At 38.6% G+C, this 24,227-nt stretch overlaps 4 protein-coding genes across 4 annotated transcripts; 3 read left to right on the forward strand and 1 right to left on the reverse strand.

The window, feature by feature from the left end:
- Positions 1-1,605: 1,605 nt before the first annotated feature.
- On the forward strand, positions 1,606-3,434 carry LOC119736484 (flavin-containing monooxygenase FMO GS-OX-like 2; the record flags this gene model as incomplete). Its single annotated transcript, XM_038210501.1, has 1 exon — positions 1,606-3,434. A coding segment is annotated over one exon (852 nt), but the record flags the coding sequence as incomplete, so codon positions are not given.
- A 3,227-nt stretch (positions 3,435-6,661) lies between these two features.
- On the forward strand, positions 6,662-7,513 carry LOC119736485 (flavin-containing monooxygenase FMO GS-OX-like 2; the record flags this gene model as incomplete). The annotated part of the gene is made up of 1 exon (XM_038210502.1): positions 6,662-7,513. A coding segment is annotated over one exon (852 nt), but the record flags the coding sequence as incomplete, so codon positions are not given.
- A 5,846-nt stretch (positions 7,514-13,359) lies between these two features.
- Positions 13,360-17,541, forward strand: LOC119736973 (3-beta-hydroxysteroid-Delta(8),Delta(7)-isomerase-like). Its single transcript, XM_038211019.1, has 4 exons — positions 13,360-14,008; positions 15,516-15,552; positions 15,799-15,941; positions 16,413-17,541. The coding sequence occupies exons 1-4, from the start codon at positions 13,708-13,710 to the stop codon at positions 16,634-16,636; spliced, it is 705 nt and encodes a 234-aa protein (XP_038066947.1). The 5' UTR covers positions 13,360-13,707; the 3' UTR covers positions 16,637-17,541.
- Positions 17,542-19,981: 2,440 nt separating this feature from the next.
- On the reverse strand, positions 19,982-24,180 carry LOC119736975 (3-beta-hydroxysteroid-Delta(8),Delta(7)-isomerase-like). The gene is made up of 4 exons (XM_038211020.1): positions 23,636-24,180; positions 22,128-22,164; positions 21,386-21,528; positions 19,982-20,398 (listed from the first exon to the last, which is right to left on the reverse strand). The coding sequence occupies exons 1-4, from the start codon at positions 23,934-23,936 to the stop codon at positions 20,163-20,165; spliced, it is 717 nt and encodes a 238-aa protein (XP_038066948.1). The 5' UTR covers positions 23,937-24,180; the 3' UTR covers positions 19,982-20,162.
- Positions 24,181-24,227: the final 47 nt, after the last annotated feature.

The raw sequence follows: 24,227 nt of genomic DNA on the forward strand, positions 1-24,227 counted from the left end.
TACTTTTTTTGATACACCCTGTATAATGATTTGACCCAAAATATACTTTCAATAATGCATGTGAAATCAGGTACATGTATTAAAAGAATAGACTCATTTGGATAGAACATCAGGCTACTTCTTTTGTTTATACCCCATTGGTTTTTAATATCATTACGAATGATGCTTACTTTTCTTTTACATTGTAATCCAAATGCGAGGCAAGAGTGCACGAAAGGCTAGCGAAGATCACGCCGAGTGCGCATGCTCGTGATACCGTCATCTACTACCCGCCTATTTCACGGCCTGCCCTGCACAGGAAGACATTAAAATTACTCCACCTTTTACGAACAAAACATATATATTTCTGTGGGTTCCAATGTGTCACCCGATTCCACTGAAGGCTGAAGGGATTAAAAAAACAGTATAAAATCTTCCAATTCTGGTTGCCAGATTCCACTACATATAGCACTATGTGTCCCAATTTGTGTTAGAACAAAGAAAGTTGGTTTGACAGTAGATTCATTGGATTTTGGAGGGTACAGGAACTTTTTAAAAAAGATTAGAGTACATTTATGCAAGGACAGAATAATTTTGAATGAAGTAATAGATATTTGATCTCAGATTTCCATTTTAATTTTTGTATTCATGATATTACTTACTTATTCCCTCTGTTCTCAAGTAACGAGAAAAAGAGTGGTTAAAACAACGAAAACAAACGTTGAAAATGAGTGTGCTGGGTGATGATAATGAGTGTAATACAAATGTATCTATAGAATGTATGTTTTATGGAATTTTATGATCAAACAAATGTAAAAAAAAACTTAAGCTATGATAAAACAAATGTAAAGAATTAAGCTAAATAATATCAATAAAAAACATATATATTTATTCACATATATTTCCTCCAAAGTTGTTGTTTTCAATGTACTTTCACTATTTAGTCTGGCAAAATCTTTGAAAGATAGAATTTAAAAAAAAATGTCAGAGGAGTCAATTTCTTGTCCTAGTAAATTCTCAGCTTTTGGGGATTCAGGAACAAATGATCACATAATGCATGTCATTTAATTGATTAATATTTTAAAACAATATATCCTTCAGGTTATTTGCGAGAGTCACTCGTACACCGTGGCACACAATTTTAGGCTGCCATGTTTATTTGCACTATTTGCCTTGCTTTGATTTTCAAGATGGCCTACCCTGAGAAAGGTATATTGTGGCGGACAGGCTTGGCAGTTTGAGAAAATCTGGGAGTTGTAATTTTGTTCAACATTTGTTATGTGATCCAACGGCATCTAATGTTTTATAAAGTGACAGAATTGTGTTTTGGAAAATCAGATTCTGCATTGAGGTCTTATGAAACAGAGATTGGTTAACTTGACATTTCAAATAAAAACATACAACTAATGATGGTGGATCTAAATTTGTGACTCTAGGTGCCCCCCCCCCCAACCCACCCCCCCACCCCCAAATAAAACAAGACCTAAAAATTTGTGTACATTTCTACAACCAGTGAGATGCATGTATTACAAATTTGGAATGGAATTTTCGGAGAGTTCATGTGACGTGTGCTACATTGGCATTATAAGTGTGGCAAAACGAATTTGTTACATATTTTCATAAAACTATCTGTTTCTTTGGGAACGTGCTTCTCTCAACAGTCAGTATGCCGTGCCAAGTTACCCGAACATCCCTGGCTTGGAAACATTTTCAGGGAAGGTCATCCACAGTCACGAATACCGCCACCCGGAGGATTTCAAGGGCCAGACGGTGGTCTTGTTCGGTGCTGGATTCTCTGGCCGTGACATCTGCGTGGATCTCCACACCTTCGTGGACAAAATATATCTCAGTCATCACATCCCGAACCTCGACGCCTTGCTTCCTGATAACCTGCGACAAGTCCCGGATATAAAGTCCATAGACAAGGGCCGCGTGGTGTTCACAGATGGGCAAAGCGTCGAGGCCGATGTGCTGATGTTGTGCACAGGATACCTCTACGACTTCCCGTTCTTGACGCCGGAGTGCGAAGTTGTCGTAGACCGGAAGAGGATATCGCCGCTGTATAAACACATCCTGCACACCAAGCACACCTCGCTGTCTTTCATTGGGGTTGTCTGGACTATCAGCCCCTTCCAGTTACTAGCATGCCAGGTACGGTTTGCCATGGCTGCCTTAGACGGCACTATGGTCCTACCCAGCAGGACGGACATGGACGCCGACGCGCAATGTGATTACGAGTATCGTCGCGACGAGTTGAAGTACCCACATCACTACGCTCACAAGATGGACCACTTGCAGTGGGAATACGACAAGGAGCTTCTACGGCTAGCCAACGTTGTGGATGACGACGGGGCCACTTTACCTCTCTTCAAGGAGCTTTATGACGCGACGAACTGCTTGCAAACTGAGGACCTTGTCAACTATAAGAAGCGCATCATTGAGATATCTGACGACTGGACTAGCTGGCAGGTTTTGTAACCTTCCATTTAAATTTTGTTGGAAACCTGAACCATTTAAATGTACAAGAGACCAGTCACGAAGACTTTTACGAAGCACAAACTAATCTGACATTTTAAAGGCCCATTTCAAAGGTGGAGGCATAGTGCCAGCTAGGTCTGTCATGAGGCAGTTGCTTTGTACAATGCTTTCGCCATTGAAGGGGGCCTACATGATAATAGTGTGCTTCAATAGGTCTATAATGTACTTGGTATACCTGAATTTGCGTAAAAACAAATTTAGGTTTGAGTGTACAACAGTGGAATTTTGGAGAAAACAGGAACTTTTTGAAATTGAAAAAAAATTAAAGAGTAACTTAATGTTCCTCTTATGCAAGGAAACAATAATATTGAATGAAGTAAGTAATACAAATTTGACTTCAGATTTCAATTTCGATTTTTGTATTCATAATATAAATTACTTATTCCCTCTGTTCTCAAGTGACTACAGAAACAGAGGTTAAAACAACACAATTGTAAAAATATGTCATTTCACGACTTTTAAGTTTTATAAATATTTATAATGAGTATGCTGCTTGATTATAGTGACTAACCCTCCTTAACTTCAACTTAAAACTATCACAAACTGTCACAAAATCTAACCCCCACTGCTCTTGACAGTTTTTGTACAAGCTGCTCTCCAACAGCCACAAATCCCTATGGATCCAACTGTCAGAGCCTATTGAAGTGGTTTGGCAGATAGTATGACCACTGATGCAGGTAGCAGCCATTTTAAAATTGTCAATTGTACCATTATGAGGGCAATTGGCAGATTTGGTGAAATCTGTCACCTAATGTTTTGTTTTTGATATGTAGGGCAATGCTCTGCAAATTGTCACTGAGCACAGGAGGGTTAGCTAATGAGTGTAATACAAATGTATCTATTGCATATATATTTTAATGGAATTTTATGATGAAACAAATGTAAAAAATAAAGCTTAATATTTCCCCCAAAACTTATTTTTCGCCAAAGTTGTTTTAGCCTTCACTGTTTAGTCTGACAAAATCTTAGAAATATTGTATTAAAATACATGTATCTTTTAAAGGAGTCAATTTGTTTTTATAGCAAGAATAAACTACCCGTAAATGAAAACATTAATTGAAGTGGGGCTGAGCATCGGAACCGGGTATCCGATTACGGATTGGTTACATGTAACCAACTTTACAAATTACTTAGTAACTTCTCAGACAATGAAAAAGAAAGGTTTTGAATGTCATTTGTGGGGAATTTTCAAAATAAAAACCAGGCTACATGGGAAACAAAACAGAAGTTGCAGTTTTCTATAAATAAAGCTAAGACCTTTGTTATGCTGCCACCCTTTCAGTCTTGTTCCATGTATCCAATAACAGTACTGAATGATAATTCTGTATGCAAAACGGAACCAGACTATTTTTCCTTCCAGCCTCGCTTTGGTAAAATCCAAATGGCCGCAACGTGATTAATAGTCTGTAAAGCTCACCATACACACATGAATTACTGCATTGACTCAACAATGTGGTAAAGTGGTAGTATCGCACCCCTAAATTGAAGTTAGTTGAATGTTTTAAAACAATATTTCCTGCAGCTGAAGTTTTTTTTAATATTAGCAGCTGCCTTTACTTCCATTTCAGCCTTGAGAGATATACATGTAGTAAACACAATAGGAGTGCGCCATTTGGTTTTACGTAGACTCGTTTGTACTTACTGAAATTGACCCAATTCAAATGGTGTTCTCCTGTTGTGTCTGGTATTGTTTTATGCATTAGATAACACAAGAATAATGTTTATAATATACGTGGATATTTTAAACTTTCAGTTTAGTTGAATTTTAAGAGCACTCTTGCCATTAAGAGTCCAGAAAATGTCTATTTTATTAAAAACTATGTATTTTAATAATTTCATTAAATTGTAAGCTTTCTAAAGACATTATTTTTAAAATTTCTACATATTAATTAAAGAAATTGAAAGAATTAAGTTTTCAGCTATGACATTAAGGTTTAAAATTTAGATCTTTATGCAGATCAATTATTATTTTCGATAACATTTATTAAAAATACCCATGCAGTCTGAATGTGAAAAATTTATTTTGCAGCATTGATGTTGACTTTAATTTCTTTCACTTGAAGTGATTTGTTCGTACAATGTACATGCATGCGGTGTCATCTTGAGATCATCAACCTGTCCAATCAGCTGTCCTGTTTCTTATCTTGCTCATTCGCCTTTTACGTTTTGAGTTGTAGTGCACTTGCATATTTACACAGGTGCCAGTATATTCTTGAGGCGGTTTCTGCACAGTGTATGGGAAGATGGGATGACACTACATGTACATGGTTAAACAAAAAAATGCTTGAGACAGTTTACCAATTCCTATTGGTCAAGAGAGCCTGTCACGTGGGTGGTTTTAAACCGCTGATAAAACACCAGACATCGCAGGACACGTTCACGCGCGAGGCACATATTGACATGGCCAGAGGGGTGTTTTACAAAACTGTATCGTTGGAACTGTTGTGTGAATTATTGACTTGTTTTGAGGCTAGCGGCCAGTTCGCCGATAGTGACCCGAGCCCATGCCGAGCCGAAGCTCTAAATTTGCAGTAATTTGAATGGGATGAAAATATGGATGTATAATGATTTGACCCAAAATATACTTTCAATAATGCATGTGAAAACAGGTACATGTATTAAAAGAATTGACTCATTTAAATAGAACATCAGGCTACTTCTTTTGTTTATACCCCATTGGTTTTTAATATCATTACGAATGATGCTTACTTTTCTTTTACATTGTAATCCAAATGCGAGGCAAGAGTGCACGAAAGGCTCGCGAAGATCACGCCGAGTGCGCATGCCCGTGATATCGTCATCTACTATCTGCGTATTTCACGGCCTGCCCTGCACAGGAAGACATTAAAATTACTCAACCTTTTACGAACTAAACATATATATTTCTGCGGGTTCCAATGTGTCACCCGATTCCACTGAAGGCTGAAGGGATTAAAAAAACCCAGTATAAAATCTTCCAATTCTGGTTGCCAGATTCCACTACATATAGCACTATGTGTCCCAATTTGGGTTAGAACAAAGAAAGTTGGTTTGACAGTAGATTCATTGGATTTTGGAGGGTACAGGAACTTTAAAAAAAGATTAGAGTACATTTATGCAAGGACAGAATAATTTTGAATGAAGTAATAGATATTTGATTTCAGATTTCAATTTTAATTTATGTATTCATGATATTACTTACTTATTCCCTCTGTTCTCAAGTAACGAGAAAAAGAGTGGTTAAAACAACGAAAACAAACGTTGAAAATGAGTGTGCTGGGTGATGATAATGAGTGTAATACAAATGTATCTATTAAATGTATGTTTTATGGAATTTTATGATCAAACAAATGTAAAAAAAAACTTAAGCTATGATAAAACAAATGTAAAGAATTAAGCTAAATAATATCAATAAAAAACATATATATTTATTCACATATATTTCCTCCAAAGTTGTTGTTTCCAATGTACTTTCACTATTTAGTCTGGCAAAATCTTTGAAAGATAGAATTTTAAAAAAATGTCAGAGGAGTCAATTTCTTGTCCTAGTAAATTCTCAGCTTTTGGGGATTCAGGAACAAATGATCACATAATGCATGTCATTTAATTGATTAATATTTTAAAACAATATATCCTTCAGGTTATTTGCGAGAGTCACTCGTACACCGTGGCACACAATTTTAGGCTGCCATGTTTATTTGCACTATTTGCCTTGCTTTGATTTTCAAGATGGCCTACCCTGAGAAAGGTATATTGTGGCTGACAGGCTTGGCAGTTTGAGAAAATCTGGGAGTTGTAATTTTGTTCAACATTTGTTATGTGATCCAACGGCATCTAATGTTTTATAAAGTGACAGAACTGTGTTTTGGAAAATCAGATTCTGCATTGAGGTCTTATGAAACAGAGATTGGTTAACTTGACATTTCAAATAAAAACATACAACTAATGATGGTGGATCTAAATTTGTGACTCTAGGTGCCCCCCCCCCAACCCACCCCCCCCCAAAAAAAATAAAACAAGACCTAAAAATGTGTGTACATTTCTACAACCAGTGTGATGCATGTATTACAAATTTGGAATGGAATTTTCGGAGAGTTCATGTGACGTGTGCTACATTGGCATTATAAGTGTGGCAAAACGAATTTGTTACATATTTTCATAAAACTGTCTGTTTCTTTGGGAACGTGCTTCTCTCAACAGTCAGTATGCCGTGCCAAGTTACCCGGACATCCCTGGCTTGGAAACGTTTTCAGGAAAAGTCATCCACAGTCACGAATACCGCCACCCGGAGGATTTCAAGGGCCAGACGGTGGTCTTGTTCGGTGCTGGACCCTCTGGCCGTGACATCGGCGTGGATCTCCACACCTTCGTTGACAAAATCTATCTCAGTCATCACATCCCGAACCTCGACGCCTTGCTTCCTGATAACCTGCGACAAGTCCCGGATATAAAGTCTATAGACAAGGGCCGCGTGGTGTTCACAGATGGGCAAAGCGTCGAGGCCGATGTGCTGATGTTGTGCACAGGATACCTCTACGACTTCCCGTTCTTGACGCCGGAGTGCGAAGTTGTCGTAGACCGGAAGAGGATATCGCCGCTGTATAAACACATCCTGCACACCAAGCACACCTCGCTGTCTTTCATTGGAGTTGTCTGGACTATCAGCCCCTTCCAGTTACTAGCATGCCAGGTACGGTTTGCCATGGCTGCCTTAGACGGCACCATGATCCTACCCAGCAGGACGGACATGGACGCCGACACGCAACGTGATTACGAGTATCGTCGCGACGAGTTAAAGTACCCACATCACTACGCTCACAAGATGGACCACTTGCAGTGGGAGTACAACAAGGAACTGCTACGGCTGGCCAACGTTGTGGATGATGAAGGGGCCACTTTACCTCTCTTCAAGGAGCTTTATGACGCGACGATCCGCTTGCGAACTGAGGACCTTGTCAACTATAAGAAGCGTATTATTGAGATATCTGACGACTGGACTAGCTGGCAGGCTTTGTAACCTTCCATTTAAATTTTGATGGAAACCTGATCCATTAAAATGTACAAGAGACCAGCCACAAAGACTTTTACGAAGCACAAACCAATCTGAGATTTTAAAAGGCCCATTTCAGTGGTGGAGGCATAGTGGCAGTTATTTGTTCAGATGTTATGAGGCAGTTGCTTTGGCCTCCATGATGATAATGTGCTTTAAATAGGTCGATAATGTACTACTACTAGGTACCTGAATTTGTGTAAAAAAAAACAAATTTGGGTTTGAGTGTACAACAGTGGAATTTTTGAGAAAACAGGAACTTTTTGAAATTTAAAAAAATTTAAAGAGTAAAGTTATGTTCCTCTTATGCAAGGAAACAATAGGCCCCTAATATTGAATGAAGTAAGTAATGCATATTTGACTTCAGATTTCAATTTCGAATTTTGTATTCATAATATAAATTACTTATTCCCTCTGTTCTCAAGTGACTACAGAAACAGAGGTTAAAACAACACAATTGTAAAAATGTCATTTCATGACTTTTAAGTTTTATAAATATTTATAATGAGTGTGCTACTTGATTATACATGTAGTGACTAACCCTCCTTAACTTCAACTTAAAACTCACAAACCGTCACAAAATCTAACACCCACTGCTCTTGACAGTTTTTGTACAAGCTGCTCTCCAACTGCCACAAATCCTTATGGATTCAACTGTCAGAGCCTATTGAAGTGGTTTGGCAGATAGTATGACCACTGATGCAGGTAGCAGCCATTTTAAAATTGTCAATTGTACCATTATGAGGGCAATTGGCAGATTTGGTGAAATCTGTCACCTAATGTTTTGTTTTTGATATGTAGGGCAATGCTCTGCAAATTGTCACTGAGCACAGGAGGGTTTAATAGCTAATGAGTGTAATACAAATGTATCTACTGCATATATATTTTAATGGAATTTTATGATGAAACAAATGTAAAAAATAAAGCTTAATATTTTCCCCCAAAACTTATTTTTCGCCAAAGTTGTTTTAGCCTTCACTGTTTAGTCTGACAAAATCTTAGAAATATTGTATTAAAATACATGTATCTTTTAAAGGAGTCAATTTGTTTTTATAGCAAGAATAAACTACCCGTAAATGAAAACATTAATTGAAGTGGGGCTGAGCATCGGAACCGGGTATCCGAGCACCCGACCATTGATGAGGAACCGGTTCCAGATTTACGGATCGGTTACCTGTAACCGACTTTACAATTTACTTGGTAACTTTTCAGACAATGAAAAAGAAAGGTTTTGAATGTCATTTGTGGGGAATTTTCAAAATGAAAACCAGGCTACATGGAAAACAAAACAGAAGTTGCAGTTTTCTATAGATAAAGCTATAGACATTTATCATGCTGCTACCATTTCAGTCTTGTTCCATGTATCCAATAACAGTACTGAATGATAATTTTGTATGCAAAAAGGAACCAGACTATTTTTCCTTCCAGCCTCGCTTTAGTAAAATCCAAACGGCCGCAACATGATAATGGTCTATAAAGCTCACTGTACCCACACGAATTACTGCTTTGACGCACCGATTTTTAGTATCATGCCGACCTATGAACAATCTACAGAGATGTGATTTTGTTGTAGGATTTCTTTTAATAACGGGTATATACTGGGGAAACCATGTATTTTTTTTCTATCACCCGGGTGCCCGGTTCATGTACTACCCATACTTATAAATGCACACTCCTAAATGGAAGTTAGTTGAAAATTTTAAAACAATATTTCCTTCAGGTTTTTTGAAATTAGCAGCTGCCTTTAATTTTATTTCGGCCTTTTTGAGACATACATGTAGTAAACACAATTAGAGTGCGCCATCTGATTTTAACACGGACCATATTACACAGACTTGTTTATACTTACTCAAATTGACCCAATTCAAATGGTGTTCTCCTGTTGTGTCTGCTATTGTTTTATGCATTAGATAACACAAGAATAATGTTTATAATATACTTGGACATTTTAAACTACCAGTTTAGTTGAATTTTAAGAGCACTCTGGCCACTCAGAGTCCAGAAAATGTATATTTTATTAAAAAGTATGTATTTTGACATTTTCATTAATTGTAAGCTTTCTAAAGACATTATTTTTTTTAATTTCAACATATTAAAATTTAGATCTTGATGCAGATCAATTATTATTTGATAACACATATTAAAAAATACCCATGCAGTCCGAATGTGACAAATTTCTTTTGAAACATTGATGTTGACTTTGATTTCTTTCAGTTGAAATCTTTCAGTTTATATCACCCCGACGCAAAAATTCCATCTTAAAATAGTTTATACGGTACCCGCTGCCATGTACATCAGATTCGAACCAGCCAACCGATCCCGTTAGCTCGGTGGTCGAGTGGTAAGACATCTGCACTAGAAAGCAGGAGGTCGTGGGTTCGAGTCCCACCCGAGTGATTTTTTCCAACTTTCACTCGGGAGGTAACACACTGAGTAAACAGTGTTTAAACGTCAGTGAAGGGCAAAAACCTAATTTGATTCATTTGAAGTGATTTGTATGTACATTCAGCTCATCAACCTGTCCAATCAGCTGTTTCTTAACTTTCACATTCGCCTTTTATGTCTTGAGTTATATAGTGCATTTGCATCATACACGGGTGCCAGTATATTCTAGAGGCGGTTTCTGCACAGTGTATGGGAAGATGGGATAACACTACATTGTTAAACACAAAATGCCTGAGACAGTTTACCAATTCCTATTGGTCAAGAGAGCCTGTCACGTGGGTGGTTTTCAACCGCTGATAATTGTAACACCAGCTGGACACATCGCAGGAGATGTTCAGCACTACGCGCGCAAGGCACGGTCTCGGCACATACCGTAGACATGCCGACCAGTGATTTATTTTTCCGTACCACATGCTGGCTACTATACAGGGTGGATAAAAAACAACAACCGAAACCCAGATATTATTGCTAATTCAAACAGAAGTAGGGCACATTGTGAATCAAAAGGAGATATTCTCTGTTAGGGTTGAATCTCCTCTTTAAAATGACACCCTGCTCATGTCATTACATTCACGGTTGATTGAGCAGTGACCAATTTTATGAAAGGTTCTATTTAGAGAATTGCGCCACTTTTCAATTGTGTGTGTGTGGGGTTTTTTTTTTTGGGGGGGGGGGGAGTGGGTGGCGTCATTTGTCACAGAGTAAAGGCTATGGTTGCCAATCAAGGCAGGTGGGGAAAAAAGAGATTTCACCATGAAAAGTGGCGCATTTCTCTTGTCAGACATTCGGAACATTTTTCTTTTACTAATATGTGGTTTGGAGGATTTTCTTTTCCATGGGAAAATAAAGTCCGAGAACCTGACTTGCAACTCAACGTACTTCGAAATACGCCCATAACGAACGTATGTGTACGGAAAAAAATATCGCGGCCGGCCAAGGGTGTTTTACAAACATGAAGACTTGTTGAACAAAATCGTTGGAAATGTGTGAAATACTGACTTGGGATAGTCGCCGATATTAAATGGCCCGAACCGAAGCTCTATTTGCAGCAATGTGTGAAAGTATGGATGTGTATAATGATTTGACCCAAAATAGACTTTCAATAATGCATGTGAAAACAGGTACATGTATTAAAAGAATTGACTCATTTGGATAGAACATCAGGCTACTTCTTTCGTTTATACCCCATTGGTTGTTAATATCTATACGAATGATGCTTACTTTTCTTTTACATTGTAATCCAAATGCGAGGCAAGAATGCACGAAAGGCTAGCGAAGATCACGCCGAGTGCGCATGCCCGTGATATCGTCATCTACTATCTGCGTATTTCACGGCCTGCCCTGCACAGGAAGACATTAAAACTACTCAACCTTTTACGAACTAAAAAAATATATTTCTGCTGGTTCCAATGTGTCAAACGAGTCCACTGAAGGCTGAAGGAATTTAAAAAAAAAGCCGATTTGCCAAGAAAGAAGATGGCTGTTTCTTTCGGAGCTGCTGAGCTGCATCCTTTCTGCTAACATTGATCCCACTTTTGTCGATATGCCGAGCCTAAAATCACCTTGTGGAATAGGGCTTGAAAATATCCTGCCGATCTTTACTGCTCTTTAGTGAGTGTTGTTGAAACAGGGGAAGAATGCAGTGTCCAGACGCAATTTCAGCAGTTGTGTACAAACGGAGAGTCAAGAACATTTTCAAAGTATTTCTTAACAAAATTGGAAATGTTCCTCAGTCACAGATTCATGTCTTTTCAACATTTTTGCATTGACTGACCTTCATTGCTATGATGAAAATGAGTGGCTTCAGGATGCAATATTCTTTCCCGAAAAACACTTGATAAGGCCAACAAAAAAAAGGCTCCGGTTTCTGGTATGCGCGCGCGTCGCCGTAGCCATGCGCGTCGGCAAAATGAAAAAGTTTTTTTTTCAATGAAAGATGATTTCTCAAAACCGTCAAACTCACTAGTTTGACTGGAATCCTGCTGCTGCACAATTGTAAAGTGTTTTTAGATTGGGTTATGGTCGAGAATAAGCTTTATGTGGCCTCTCTGGACTCCCATATATTTGCACTAAGTTTAGTCGGGCACCATTTGCAGTCATCAGCCGACATTTGAAGCAAAAAAAATCAGGTAAAAAAAAAAAAAAAGCCGCGTCGCCGCACCACTTTTTGGGCAAGCTCCATACCAGAAACCGGAGACTTTTTTTTTTGGCCTAACAAACACTTTTTTATTAATTATGTCGTTTATACCGTGAAAACAAAAATGGTTAAATAAACACTCTTTGGCAACGTTATGTAGGCCTATATACTTGCCAGAAATAAGTATGACATTTAGAGTTGTTTATTATGCATGAGCAGCTTGAATTTGGGGGAAAAATTTGCTCAGGATTGTAGGCAGTAGCCTATATGTTGCAATGACCAACATTGGCTAATTACTTATTTGTCATATTTTTAGTGTACACCTTTTGATATTCTATAACTAGTTAGGCTATGTATCGTTTCGGTTTGCGGTAACACCATGTGGTAATAACTACTGCTTAGAAGATATTAGTTCTGAAAAGAACTTGTCCTGCTTATTATCAACTTTGCTAAGTAGTTTTTTGTTCTGATAAGTCTCCTGACGATGACTAGAGCAGGCTAGTCGAAACGTTGAGACCAAAGACAAGTTCGTTTAGAACTTACAGCAGGACTGTTCTTATCAGAACAAAAAAACTACTTAGCAAAGTTGATAATAAGCAGGACAAATTCTTTTCAGAACTAATATCTTCTAAGCAGTAGTTATTACCACATGGTGTTACCGCAAACCGAAACGATACCGATACCCCACCATGCAAAGCCTCAAATCTTATATTAGTTAGGCTATGATCAGTAGACGTTTCCGTTGCTGTATCACAGCTGAAGGTTTTGCCTACCAGTTCATTTTAACTCCCAGAATAAATGTAAACATTATGGGCCATCAATCATCCATGTCATGTTCTGTCCGGAAGCTTGTGATGAAAAAACTAATCTTATTTTGTTCTTTGACTATAACCTAGGACATGGGGCCTATTGCAAGTTCTCATTTGGCACTGAGTTACAATTTTTTTCGGTATGCTGGGAATAAACAACGATGGTTATTCAAAAAAGAAAAAAATCATCGGAAACAATGTTGCAGCAATCTTCCTGATGTAAAAGTACCCATATTACTCGATACCGTCTCATGATTTTTTTGGTCGACACCAATCCGACTTCATGTTTGAACTATCTAAGAAAGGCATGCCTAAAGTTGGTCCCGGTCTTCACGCATCCGGCCGGATTTCAAATGGCGTTATGGTATAATACTATACTTTTTGGCAAACTTAAGGTTACAGGCTTGAGCAAGTCTATAATGATTGAGTCAGTCAGTCAGTTGCAAGGAGGTGGGGTATTCCCTCTGTGACCAGCAAAACTCCACAGATCACGAATGGCCCGCGTGATATTCCAAATTTGGGTTTGCGCGGGCGCATCCATATTTGGGCATTTACAAAATATCACCTACCCGCAAAATGTAACGACATTCGATGTGCAATGTAACCTATATGCCCGTATCACATCTTTTGCTTTCTAAAGAAAGAACGATGTTTCAAGTCTTTGATTGACCACTTCCACGAGATAAAAACGAACACTTGGAAATCGCGACTGCTCAAAACGTTCATAAAGTTTAAGAGCTGCACTTGTGAGTCTTGGTGTAATCGCAACCATGACTTTAAATAGTACATCTCACCCGTATTATCCGTTGGGGCTGGAGCTACCGCACTACGTACCAAACAGTCTCCCCGATGTCGCCGTAACGGGCCTGACTCTCGGCTCCTTCGTTATCATTTTCCTGATAGTCTGGAGGTACACCGAGCAGGACAAGTTTGGCCGGTTCTTGGGCTCATGGGAGAAGGCAGCCCTATGCTGGTGGGCGCTATGCGGCTGTATTCACATGGTCGTGGAGGGATATGTCAGCCTCAACAGTGGCACTTTCCCCGGGAGCAACAATTTCCTGGCGCAACTCTGTAAGTTCGCATTATTTTCTGTTTCTCTTTGTTTAGATTACAGACCGGAATTATCGAAAACTTACGAAAGCCCTGTAGTGCCATCAAGTATATATTTTGTCCAAGTTCGTTTTTATGAGATATATTTTGTCGAAGTTCGTTTTTATGAGATACATTTTGTCGAAGTTCGTTTTTATGAGATACATTTTCTCGAAGTTCGTTTTTATGAGATATATTTTCTCGAAGTTCGTTTTTATGAGATATATTTTACGGAGTTACGGAGTTTTATGAAGTTACGGAGCCCCTTAAGGGACATCCAAAATTATTTTGTTATCTCGTGCGCACGACATAATATCTCGTGCGCACGAGGTAATTATCACGTGCGCATGACATATATCTCGTGTGCACGACATATATCTCGTGCGCACGTGATAATTACCTCGTGCGCACGAGATATTATGTCGTGCGCACGAGATAACAAAATAATTTTGGATGTCCCTTTAGGGGCTCCGTAACTTCATAAAACTCCGTAACTCCGTAAAATATATCTCATAAAAACGAACTTCGACAAAATGTATCTCATAAAAACGAACTTCGACAAAATGTATCTCGTAAAAACGAACTTTGGGGAAAATGTATCTCATAAAAACGAACTTTGGGAAAAATATATCTCATAAAAACGAACTTGGACAAAATATATACTCGTTGGCACTACAGGGCTTTCGTAAAAACTTGGAAAAAATTAATCAAATACAGTTTTAAAAAGTAAGTGATCCGTTTTTAATGAGTCTCATCAACCGCTTCTTTAAATTAAACTAAGCAGTAACGGACAAAACTAGGCTAGGCAAGCCTAGTAAGTTGCCGCCAGACCAATATTGTCTAAAAGCCTTTTCAAACTACAGCCTCTCGACCCGCCGGTTGAACTCAACCCTGGGAGAACCCAGTGCCGCCCTGCCAAGGGATGAGATGTTTTTATTTTTCAACCCGCGTTCAATCCCGCATCGTTTCACTGGCACACGTTCACTTGGCACAGTTTATTTTGCTCGGTTACTGTTTCGAGCCCTGGCGGGAGTATCAACCCGGGTTGAGCAGGGTTGAGTTCAACCCGGGGCGAAATCAATCTCAGGGTTGACGTATAGTTGAACATTTTCAAGTGTGAAGCGCTGCTTGTTTTCAACCTGCGTCAACGCCGCATCCACCTCGAGATTCGTCTAGTGTGAAAAAGCTTTAAAATGTTTAGATTAATTGATTTACGTAGTAATTCAAGTCATTTTTTTTTTGATCAAAGTGAGAATTAAGCAAGTATACAGTGAATAGTCAGTCAGTCAGTCAGTCATTGAGGTGACGTACTAAGAGGACTTGGACCACTCAGCTAAAAACGTGTTTTTCTGAAACCATTTTGTTTGTTCTAGATAAGTTTACAGGAAACAGAGTGGTACATGTCCACCTACAGATATTTTGATTTGTGTGGTGTTAGTTTTTGAAATACATCCACTGAATTTTGGTTTTCTCTCTTTTTTTTTTACAGGGAAGGAATATGCAAAGGGCGACAGCAGATACATGCAGTAAGTATTCAAAGCATTTTTAATTGGAAAAAAAATATTGAAAATAGAAACAAAGGATTCAAAGAAGGGACAGTAATTTTTTGAATAAAGACAATTTTTGCGCCGACTATATGAGTCAACTTTTATTTGTTTTTAATTAATTTTTAATTGATTATGGTGATCGATGTGGATGTGTTTTTGATTTCGAGTGGCAAGCACGAATAGGTTAAATGCCAGAAATTAATCGATTGTTTGATTTTCTTTCAGGGCTGATGCTTGCATCATCATCATGGAAGGCCTGACTGCCTGGCTAGAAGGTCCCGGATGCTTCCTGATCGTATGGGGCTTCCTCAACAGACACCCGATGCGTCACGTGCTCCAGTTCGGCGTTGCCATTGGTCAATTTTACGGTAAGATACCATGCACTTACACATATAGACCAATAGACCCTTTGCATGTGACTGACGTCACATTGAGGGCACGTCTTTGTTGTTCTGTGATACATAATGAGTAAACACATTGTACTTTCATTGTCGCCGAGTAATTACAAAAGCTGCCGTTAAGGGCGCACCGTGCGCATTAAACTAAAAGTGAAAAAGAATGGTGATCTTTTGAAATCGCCCTCTAAAAGCGAAAAAGAAGTCTTGTAAACGAATCTGAATGGACATAAACGAAAGGTGCTGCTCAATCACTTTTTATTGATTGAACTGAAATGGAATCGAATGGTATAGCGAAAATGAAACGCGTGTTCAGAGCGATTCTCAAATTCAGACGAAACTAATGACCGATTTTCAGAAGTGAATGAACATTTTAGGAAATTGGCCGGGAAAACCTATAATAGCATTAAAGGAACTAATTCTCTCAACCCTCTGTACCTGCAGGTACCCTGCTTTACTTCTTCACCGAGATTTTCGATGATTTCGCCCACGGTCCCCGCTTCCACCCGTACTACTGGTGGTTCTATGTCTTCGGTCTGAACTCTCCCTGGCTCGTGGTACCCCCGATCCTGATCTACCAGTCCTGGAAGGAGCTAAACAAAGCACAGAAAGGACTGGACAAGTCTACTGGATTCAACATTGGAAACGGAAAAGAGAAAGTCAGATAAAGAAAGCCGGTAGAACCTGAATGGGGCCTGTTTTTCAGAGAGAAAATTAAAATGTTTCTGTAAACTCATAACGGCTTAAAGAATAAATTTGAAGTACGTATACAGTAAGTTTCCACATTCATAAACGAACTGATAGTCGTTTGTGATACACGTTTCTTCTTAATAATGTATGCATCATTCCGTCAAAATATATACATGTATATATCGACAAATGAAGCTCACCTCTCTATACCTATTCAAAGTTGGTGTCTCTGTTCGATTACTGACACTTTTACATCGCCTTTACACGAACAAAAGTCAAAAGAATAAATTCTCAAAATTGTTTTCAAATGATGAACGTAAAGTATTGCAGAGTGCGGATGTAGGTGCAACTATGAAGCTAACAATGTGTATACAAGTTTCGGATCTTTTCATCGTCACAGTATCAATATGGAATTGTCATGGAATCACTAAGTCTTATAACTGAAGGTATATTTACATGTACATTTATTTCGATTTTTGTTTTCAATAATTTTGATATTTCTTAATCACCTAAATCCATATATCTGGATCTGTAAGATTTTATTCGTATGTTGATCAAGTTGTCCGTGTTATGCATTCTTCTGTATACCTGGAAATACAGAAACGATTTTCGTCTTGTAGATCTTGTAGGCCCATTTGACACAAAATGTCTCTGAATATTATACAAAAAGCAGTGTTAGGCGTATTTGGTATAGTACATTGTGTACATAACCATTCTGTTTCGCATTTCTTTTTAGTTATCTCAGCATGTTACTTTATTTCTTGGTTGTAAGATACCGTAAATTGTATGGGTTTGCCCATACACTTCGATATACTTCGAGGCAGACAAAGTGGAATTTTGATAGTATATAATTAAAACAAAAGAGTAGAAAATGGAAAACAAAGCTGCTGGAATTATTTCATTCTTGTTCAATTTGGATGTAAAACCTGTGTTGTCAAATGTTCCGAATTATGTTGCCAGTCTGAGCACATAGCGGGGGAGGGGGGGGGGGATATTTTGTAAAGACTGCCCTTTTCCATTCAAGTGCCCTTTTGTCACCAGCGCTTACACCCCCATACTTTTAACGAGTGGCTTTTTATTTTCGAACAAGTGCCCTTTTTGGCAAAAAAAAAATCGTGCCGTTTTTGTGGCATACAGCGTCCGTTACGAGTGCCTTTTTTTTTTACATTTTGCGAATGTGTCGCCCTGAAAAGCGCCATATATATTGTCTGTTAGTTTGCATAATCGTCTGTTGTGAACAGGGCACCCGTCACCCATACCACCCCCTACCCTCCTCATCCCACTCTCTTGATTTTACGGAGGCCAAGTTTCCGGAGAAAAAAAAATTCAGCACGGATGTGCGAGTGCCCTTTTCAAGAAAAATGTTTACCCCCCTTTTTGCTTACGGAAGCTATGCCCCCCTCCCGCATGAGGCCTTTGTGCCCCCAATACTCAGAATTTGGGGAAGGCACAAACCAATTTTTATGAGGGCCCCGTAAGCCGCAAGCACCTTCCCCTGCAAAAAAGACCCAGCTTTTTTTATATTGGGACCAAATCTTAGGGCTTAAAACGCGTAAGTTACCACCTATAGAATGTGAAAATTCATTGGAGGATTTATTGCAAAGTGCAAAAATGATCGTTTTGGTTCCTTCTGGCCAACGATGAACAAAAACAATAGGCCTACACTACTCCTCTATTTAAAGGAGCAAAGCATTCGAATTCCTTACAACGGAAACCCGTGCAACGGGGTGTAAAATTAAGTTGATGCTTTTAAGAAAATAATTCGAAAATTGCAGTGAACATTGAGACTGGAAGGCACAGAAAGACTTGTACCACTTGGCATTATTTGGATTATGTTTCGTATATATTTTAATTTCAACACCACATCAGAGGGAAAACAATAGAAAGACACATTTGTTTAATTACAACTTTGGCGTTGATTCACACATTATCCTCTTGCATAAGTTTAGTCTATTTATAGAGAGAAATAAACCAAATTGAGAGATCACTGGCAAAATAGTGAAACTCGTAACATGATACTCACAACAAACTCGGTAATAAAATTAAACAATGCTTGTAATAAAAGTCTTTTAAATAAAAAAAAAAATTCTAAGCCTTTAGACAAATAGATTAAACCGATGCCTACAAGGAATGGAAAATATTCTGTAATTATCTCAGCTCAGGGTGAAATATGATAACATAAATATTTCTAGTGCTTGGCTTTTAATAATATGTTTAGTAAAACTGTTTTAACTTAATAACTATTAGGTCTGGTTGAGTGACAATTTAACCAATTTACATGTACACGGGGTCCGTAAAAAATGATCGTTATATTGGTTAGTTTGTTTTAGTGATTAATATAATTTAATATTTTGGGAACCATAGGGGATGTTCGTAATAGCCAAATGTTCGTTATAACGGTGTTCGTTATAGCGGCGTTTTACAGCATTATGGGCACGCGTACCGTGCGCCTAAGCTTTTGCCTCTACGACTGGTTCCCGACCCCTTCTTTCAAAGTCTGTAACGGAGAACCGAAATCCACGGACAGCCATCAGAATCCAGACTCGCTTTGCTCAACTGATCTCGTTCGGCTTATTACAATTATAAAACCCACTGTCCCTGGTATACACGCAGTGATTGTTAAAGCTAAACTGATGAACAGCGCACGTGGACCAGCGATAATGTCGTCATTGTGGTCAAACTATAACTCCATGTACTTTGGTACTCTACCAACCTTCCTATCCAACTATTCAAGGTCTGAATCCTTTAACAACATTTAAAAAGGAAAAACAAACTTCGCAAAGCGGAGGTGTCTAAATCTGTGCGAACATAATATGCGCATGCGCAAGTAGTGACTGTGGGTCATCAAAATTCGGCCGTGTCCGAATTACTTGGCTACTGCTTGAAATAACACACGGGCCTATGGAAGCGGCTGCAGCCACTTGCCATAGACCCGTGTGTTACAACCAGCCACGGCCAATTATGTAATTCCGACATGGCCGAATTCCTCTCACAAAATCTACTTGAAAAGGTCAAAGAAGAAAGAGGGTACCAGTGTCTTTGGATACCCGGAATGTGGCGGTCAACAAACTTATTTTCAAAATAAGTTTGTTGACCCCAGCTGGCGCCATTCAATTTATAATAATATTATAAATTGAATGGCGCCAGCTGGGGTCAACAAACTTATTTTCACTCGATCAAGCTAAATGAGTCGTTTGTCGACCATGGTTAAAATATTTCTTATTACAGATTTGAAAAGAGCACAATCTCAGCATTACTGCTGTGAAAACCGCATGCTGATACCATCTTTAGTTCAAAAATTATGGAAGTCGGAACACCAAGAGATGCACTGAATCGATGTGATGAAGTGGCCCTATTTTGGCCTGTATCTCCAAAGAAAAATTCCCGACAAACGACTCATTTGGCTTGATCGCATGCCTTTTACAGTTAATGTTGCGTGTGCTAATGACGTCACAATCACGCATGCGATATACCCTCATCTGTTCCCGATCATTATTTTGAACCTTAACCGCTTTTGTTTTTGATCCTCTCCTTTCCGTTGCCAATGTTGAATCCAGTAGACTTGTCCAGTCCTTTCTGCGCCTTGTTCAGCTCCTTCCAGGACTGGTAGATCAGGATCGGGGGTACCACGAGCCAGGGAGAGTTCAGACCGAAGACCAGGAACCACCAGTAGTACGGGTGGAAGCGGGGGCCGTGGGCGAAGTCATCAAAAATCTCGGTGAAAAAGTAAAGCAGGGTACCTGCAGAAAAAACAAACCTCACAATGTTATACTAAATAGAAAGGAGAGATATTTATAGAGATATTTATTACCGGTAAAAAGGAACTTGGACTTTTGGGGGCCGGTTAATATTAACGAGACCTGGTGTTTGCATGATAAAGCGTCCTTGATAGGATACAGTAGAGTGCGCACATGGACGCTTGGAGGCGTTAGGCCTATAGGATTACATTGCTTTGCAACCACAGACATATGTCTGTGTTTGCAACAAGTTTAGGTATTTTGAATTCAAGTCGTTTTCTTGCACCCATCGTTGTTATATATCACTGGAAACTTTTAAATTGTAAGGACCCTAAAACCTGTTTCGTCAAAAAAAGCAGTTTAGTGTGTATTCTGACTGCTTGGAACAATAAAAAAAATGACACAGAATACTTGTTTCAACAACTGACAACAAATATTTATTAACAACCCTGGTTGGGCAACCAATATGATTTATAAAATCCACTTCTTTAAAAAAAAAGAAAGACCGGCCTTCAAAAGGACTTTGTTGCATATTTTCAACTTTTAAACTGAGGTTTTATCGCTGACGATGTTTGAAGACAATAATTGTGACGACGATTTGTGAAATCGCATTTGGGACGAAAGAGGTTTTAGGGTCATTGTGTTTAAATGGTGATATTCTTTGAACGGATTGAGCAATTTCAGTAATTTTTGTGAAAGTAGCTTATGAAATTGGGTTTCCAGTTATTATTATGTTTGGTGCTACATATTTTTTTTTGAATATGAAATATAAGTTTTGGGGTTTGGGTTCCGCTTTTTTGTTGACTCACCCTGTATATGCGTAGTCATGGCTGCATTATTACCCAAAAAGCTCTGCGTTTCCTTCATTTTTTTGGAGAGAATTATATAGCCGTTGCCGCTGGCGCACATAAACCGAAAGGAACGGTTTTAAAGAAAAACTATAAATTGAAGTATTGCTACTATCAAAGGAATGCTATTGATCCTCATTACCGTAAAACTGGCCAATAGAAACGCCGAACTGGAGCACGTGACGCATCGGGTGTCGGTTCAGAAACGCCCACACGATGAGGAAACATCCGGGTCCTTCTAGCCAGGCTGTGAGGCCCTCCATGATAGTGATACAGGCGTCGCCACTGTTTAATTGAAGAAAAGGAAAAAACAAATATATAAATGAACAGAAAAAACATAAAATACATGGGAAAATAAAAGATTAAAAATAATGTGCGGCATGTTTTTGGGCAAGAATAATGCAGTAATGTTGCAAGGCTATACATTTTCCAGATTTGAGACAAGTTTTGCAATGTGGTTTTATAAAGTGAACGAATTTCGGAAACATATACTTTTGGTTTTTATTATTAATTTTTATCACATCATGTTGTTGTCAGTGAAAGTTTTTTTCGAAAATATCGGTCAAAGTATCCCCCGTTTAATTATCTCGGCCACGGAAATCGCCTTTCCACCGCTCACTCAGACATAATAATTGAGGATTACTTCAGATTATGAGATGAATTGTGAGTAGACCAGATTATGAAGTATAAGATGGAAGAATATAACGTCAATATTGAGAAAAGAAATTAATAGTGAGACAAACCTTCAAAACTATCACGATTTACAAGTTCTGTTCCAGTGTGCTTGCAAAAACTATGAGGTTTCCTTGACCTTTGGTCTACTAATTCGAGGTTCAAATGGTGGTTCGAAAGAAAAGTTTATGGAGAAGTAAACAATATCTTACTGTGCATATCGGCTGTCACCCATTGCATATTCTTTCCCTGTAAAAGTAATAAAAAAGATTAAGTTTTATCTTATTCGTTCTATAAAATCAAAGTCACATTTTTTAAAGCAAGGCACTAACACATTGGCATAAATAATAGGCCGAGTCTGGAAAGTGGAATTCGTTTCTTTCCCGCGAGTTGGGCCTCGAGTGCTTTATTTCGGCTGATGACTTGCGCACATTTTTTTCATATCAATTTCTTTAATTGTGGATGTACACTTGTACAGTTTTCGCGAAATGTCGCAAATGCAAAAAATCCAAAAGCACCCTGGTGCAGGGTGGCACAAAACGTAAATTCATTAATTCCATCGACCTTGTACAGGGTGGGTCAAAAAAGCGGAACCAAAACCCCCAAAACTTATATTTCGTATTTAAAAAAATATGAAGCACCATCAATAATGACTGGAACACCAATTTCATAAGCTAATTTTTAATGAAAAAAAAAACTGGAATTGCTCAATCCTTTCAAAGAATATTACCATTTAAACACAATGACCCAAAAACCTCTTTCGTCCAAAAGTGCAATTGCAAAAATCATCTTCACAATTGTCTTCAAACATCACCAGCGATAAAACCTCAGTTTAAAAAATATCTACAAAGTCATTTTGAACTCCCGTCTTTTAGAAAAGTGGATTTTATAAATCATATTGTTTGCCTAACCAGGGTCACCGTTGTTAATAAAGATAGTGTGTACTACTACAGTTGTTAGAATAAGTATTCTGTGGCATTTTCTTTGTTGTTCCAAACAGTCACAATAAACAAAAAACAGGTTTTAGGGTCATTGCGCTTAAAACTGGTGATATTCTTTGAACGGATTGAGCAATTTCAGTATTTCTTTCATGTACAAGTAGCTTATGATATGAAATTGGCATTCAAGTCATTATTATTTTTGGTGCTACATGTTTTTTTTAAATATGAAAAATAATTTTTGGGGTTTGGGTTCCGCTTTTTTTTTTGACTCACCATGTACAGAGCAAAGTGCTCATTCACGCCGGGCGAGTGGTGTGATTATAGCGACACAAAAAATCCCTTTTCCGATATGAGTAAAACTTTGCAGATAACACACGGATGTTTGCAAAATGTCAAAAAACTATGGACCCTATGGACCACACAATTAAGAGTGAAACTTGCTCAAATTTTAGGTTGAAACATTTTGACAATTTCTACAAAGGGATCACAATCTATTCGATCGATGATAATGATTCTTGTTCCTCGTTTTAGTTGGAAGCAGTGCATTTTCACTCGACCTTTTTACTCCATAGAATTAGCATAAACCTGCCAAACTCACACTTCTATATAAATCATTGCGCAACACGATGAAAACTCGATCTTTTCGATTGTACGTATGAATATCCCATGCAATAACCCTTCTTGTCCCTATTAAGTTTAAGCCATATGGAATAAATTTTTACTCGAAATTTTTAGTTTCACTCGATAAGAGAGAATTTTATTGAAACTGTTAAACTTACACATCTGAGAAAACAGATCATTTCGTCCAGCGAAGGTGCGACTGTTGAGACTGATCCATCCTTCCAGGATCATGTGAATACACCCGCACAGCCCCCACCAGCTCAGCGCCGCCTTTTCCCATCCCCCCAACGCCCGGCCGAACTTGTCGGTGTGTGTGTACCGCCACACGACCCAGAAGATGAGCCCGAATGTGCACAGGGCAGGGGGGATCAACTGGTAGGTGGAGTAGATGTTGGGCACGTAGTGGGGAACGGGGACGTCCCGTGGGTAGAAGGGATGGGAGATGTTAGAAGATGCCATTTTGTCAAACTTCAAGGCGTCCACAGGGACAGTTTTGAATCAGGATGCGGTTTCAGACAAACCCGGTTGGGGACACAGCAAGCGCAAACTGTCGACTCTTAAAACGATCCCCGATATTTATTCCAAAAACCAGTTTTACATTTGCATTTAGATCATATCTTACAAGTTATATCGTCAGTGAACCTCACATAACAGGGAAAGAAACGATATACGAAGCGAAAGTTTGTTGGCCCCGTTTACTCATTCATTAAGCTGTCTTCAAGTGTCATATATGCTACTGTTGTTAAAATC

Source organism: Patiria miniata, unplaced genomic scaffold (assembly GCF_015706575.1).
Source record: "Patiria miniata isolate m_02_andy unplaced genomic scaffold, ASM1570657v1 HiC_scaffold_3, whole genome shotgun sequence".
NCBI lineage: Eukaryota > Metazoa > Echinodermata > Asteroidea > Valvatida > Asterinidae > Patiria > Patiria miniata.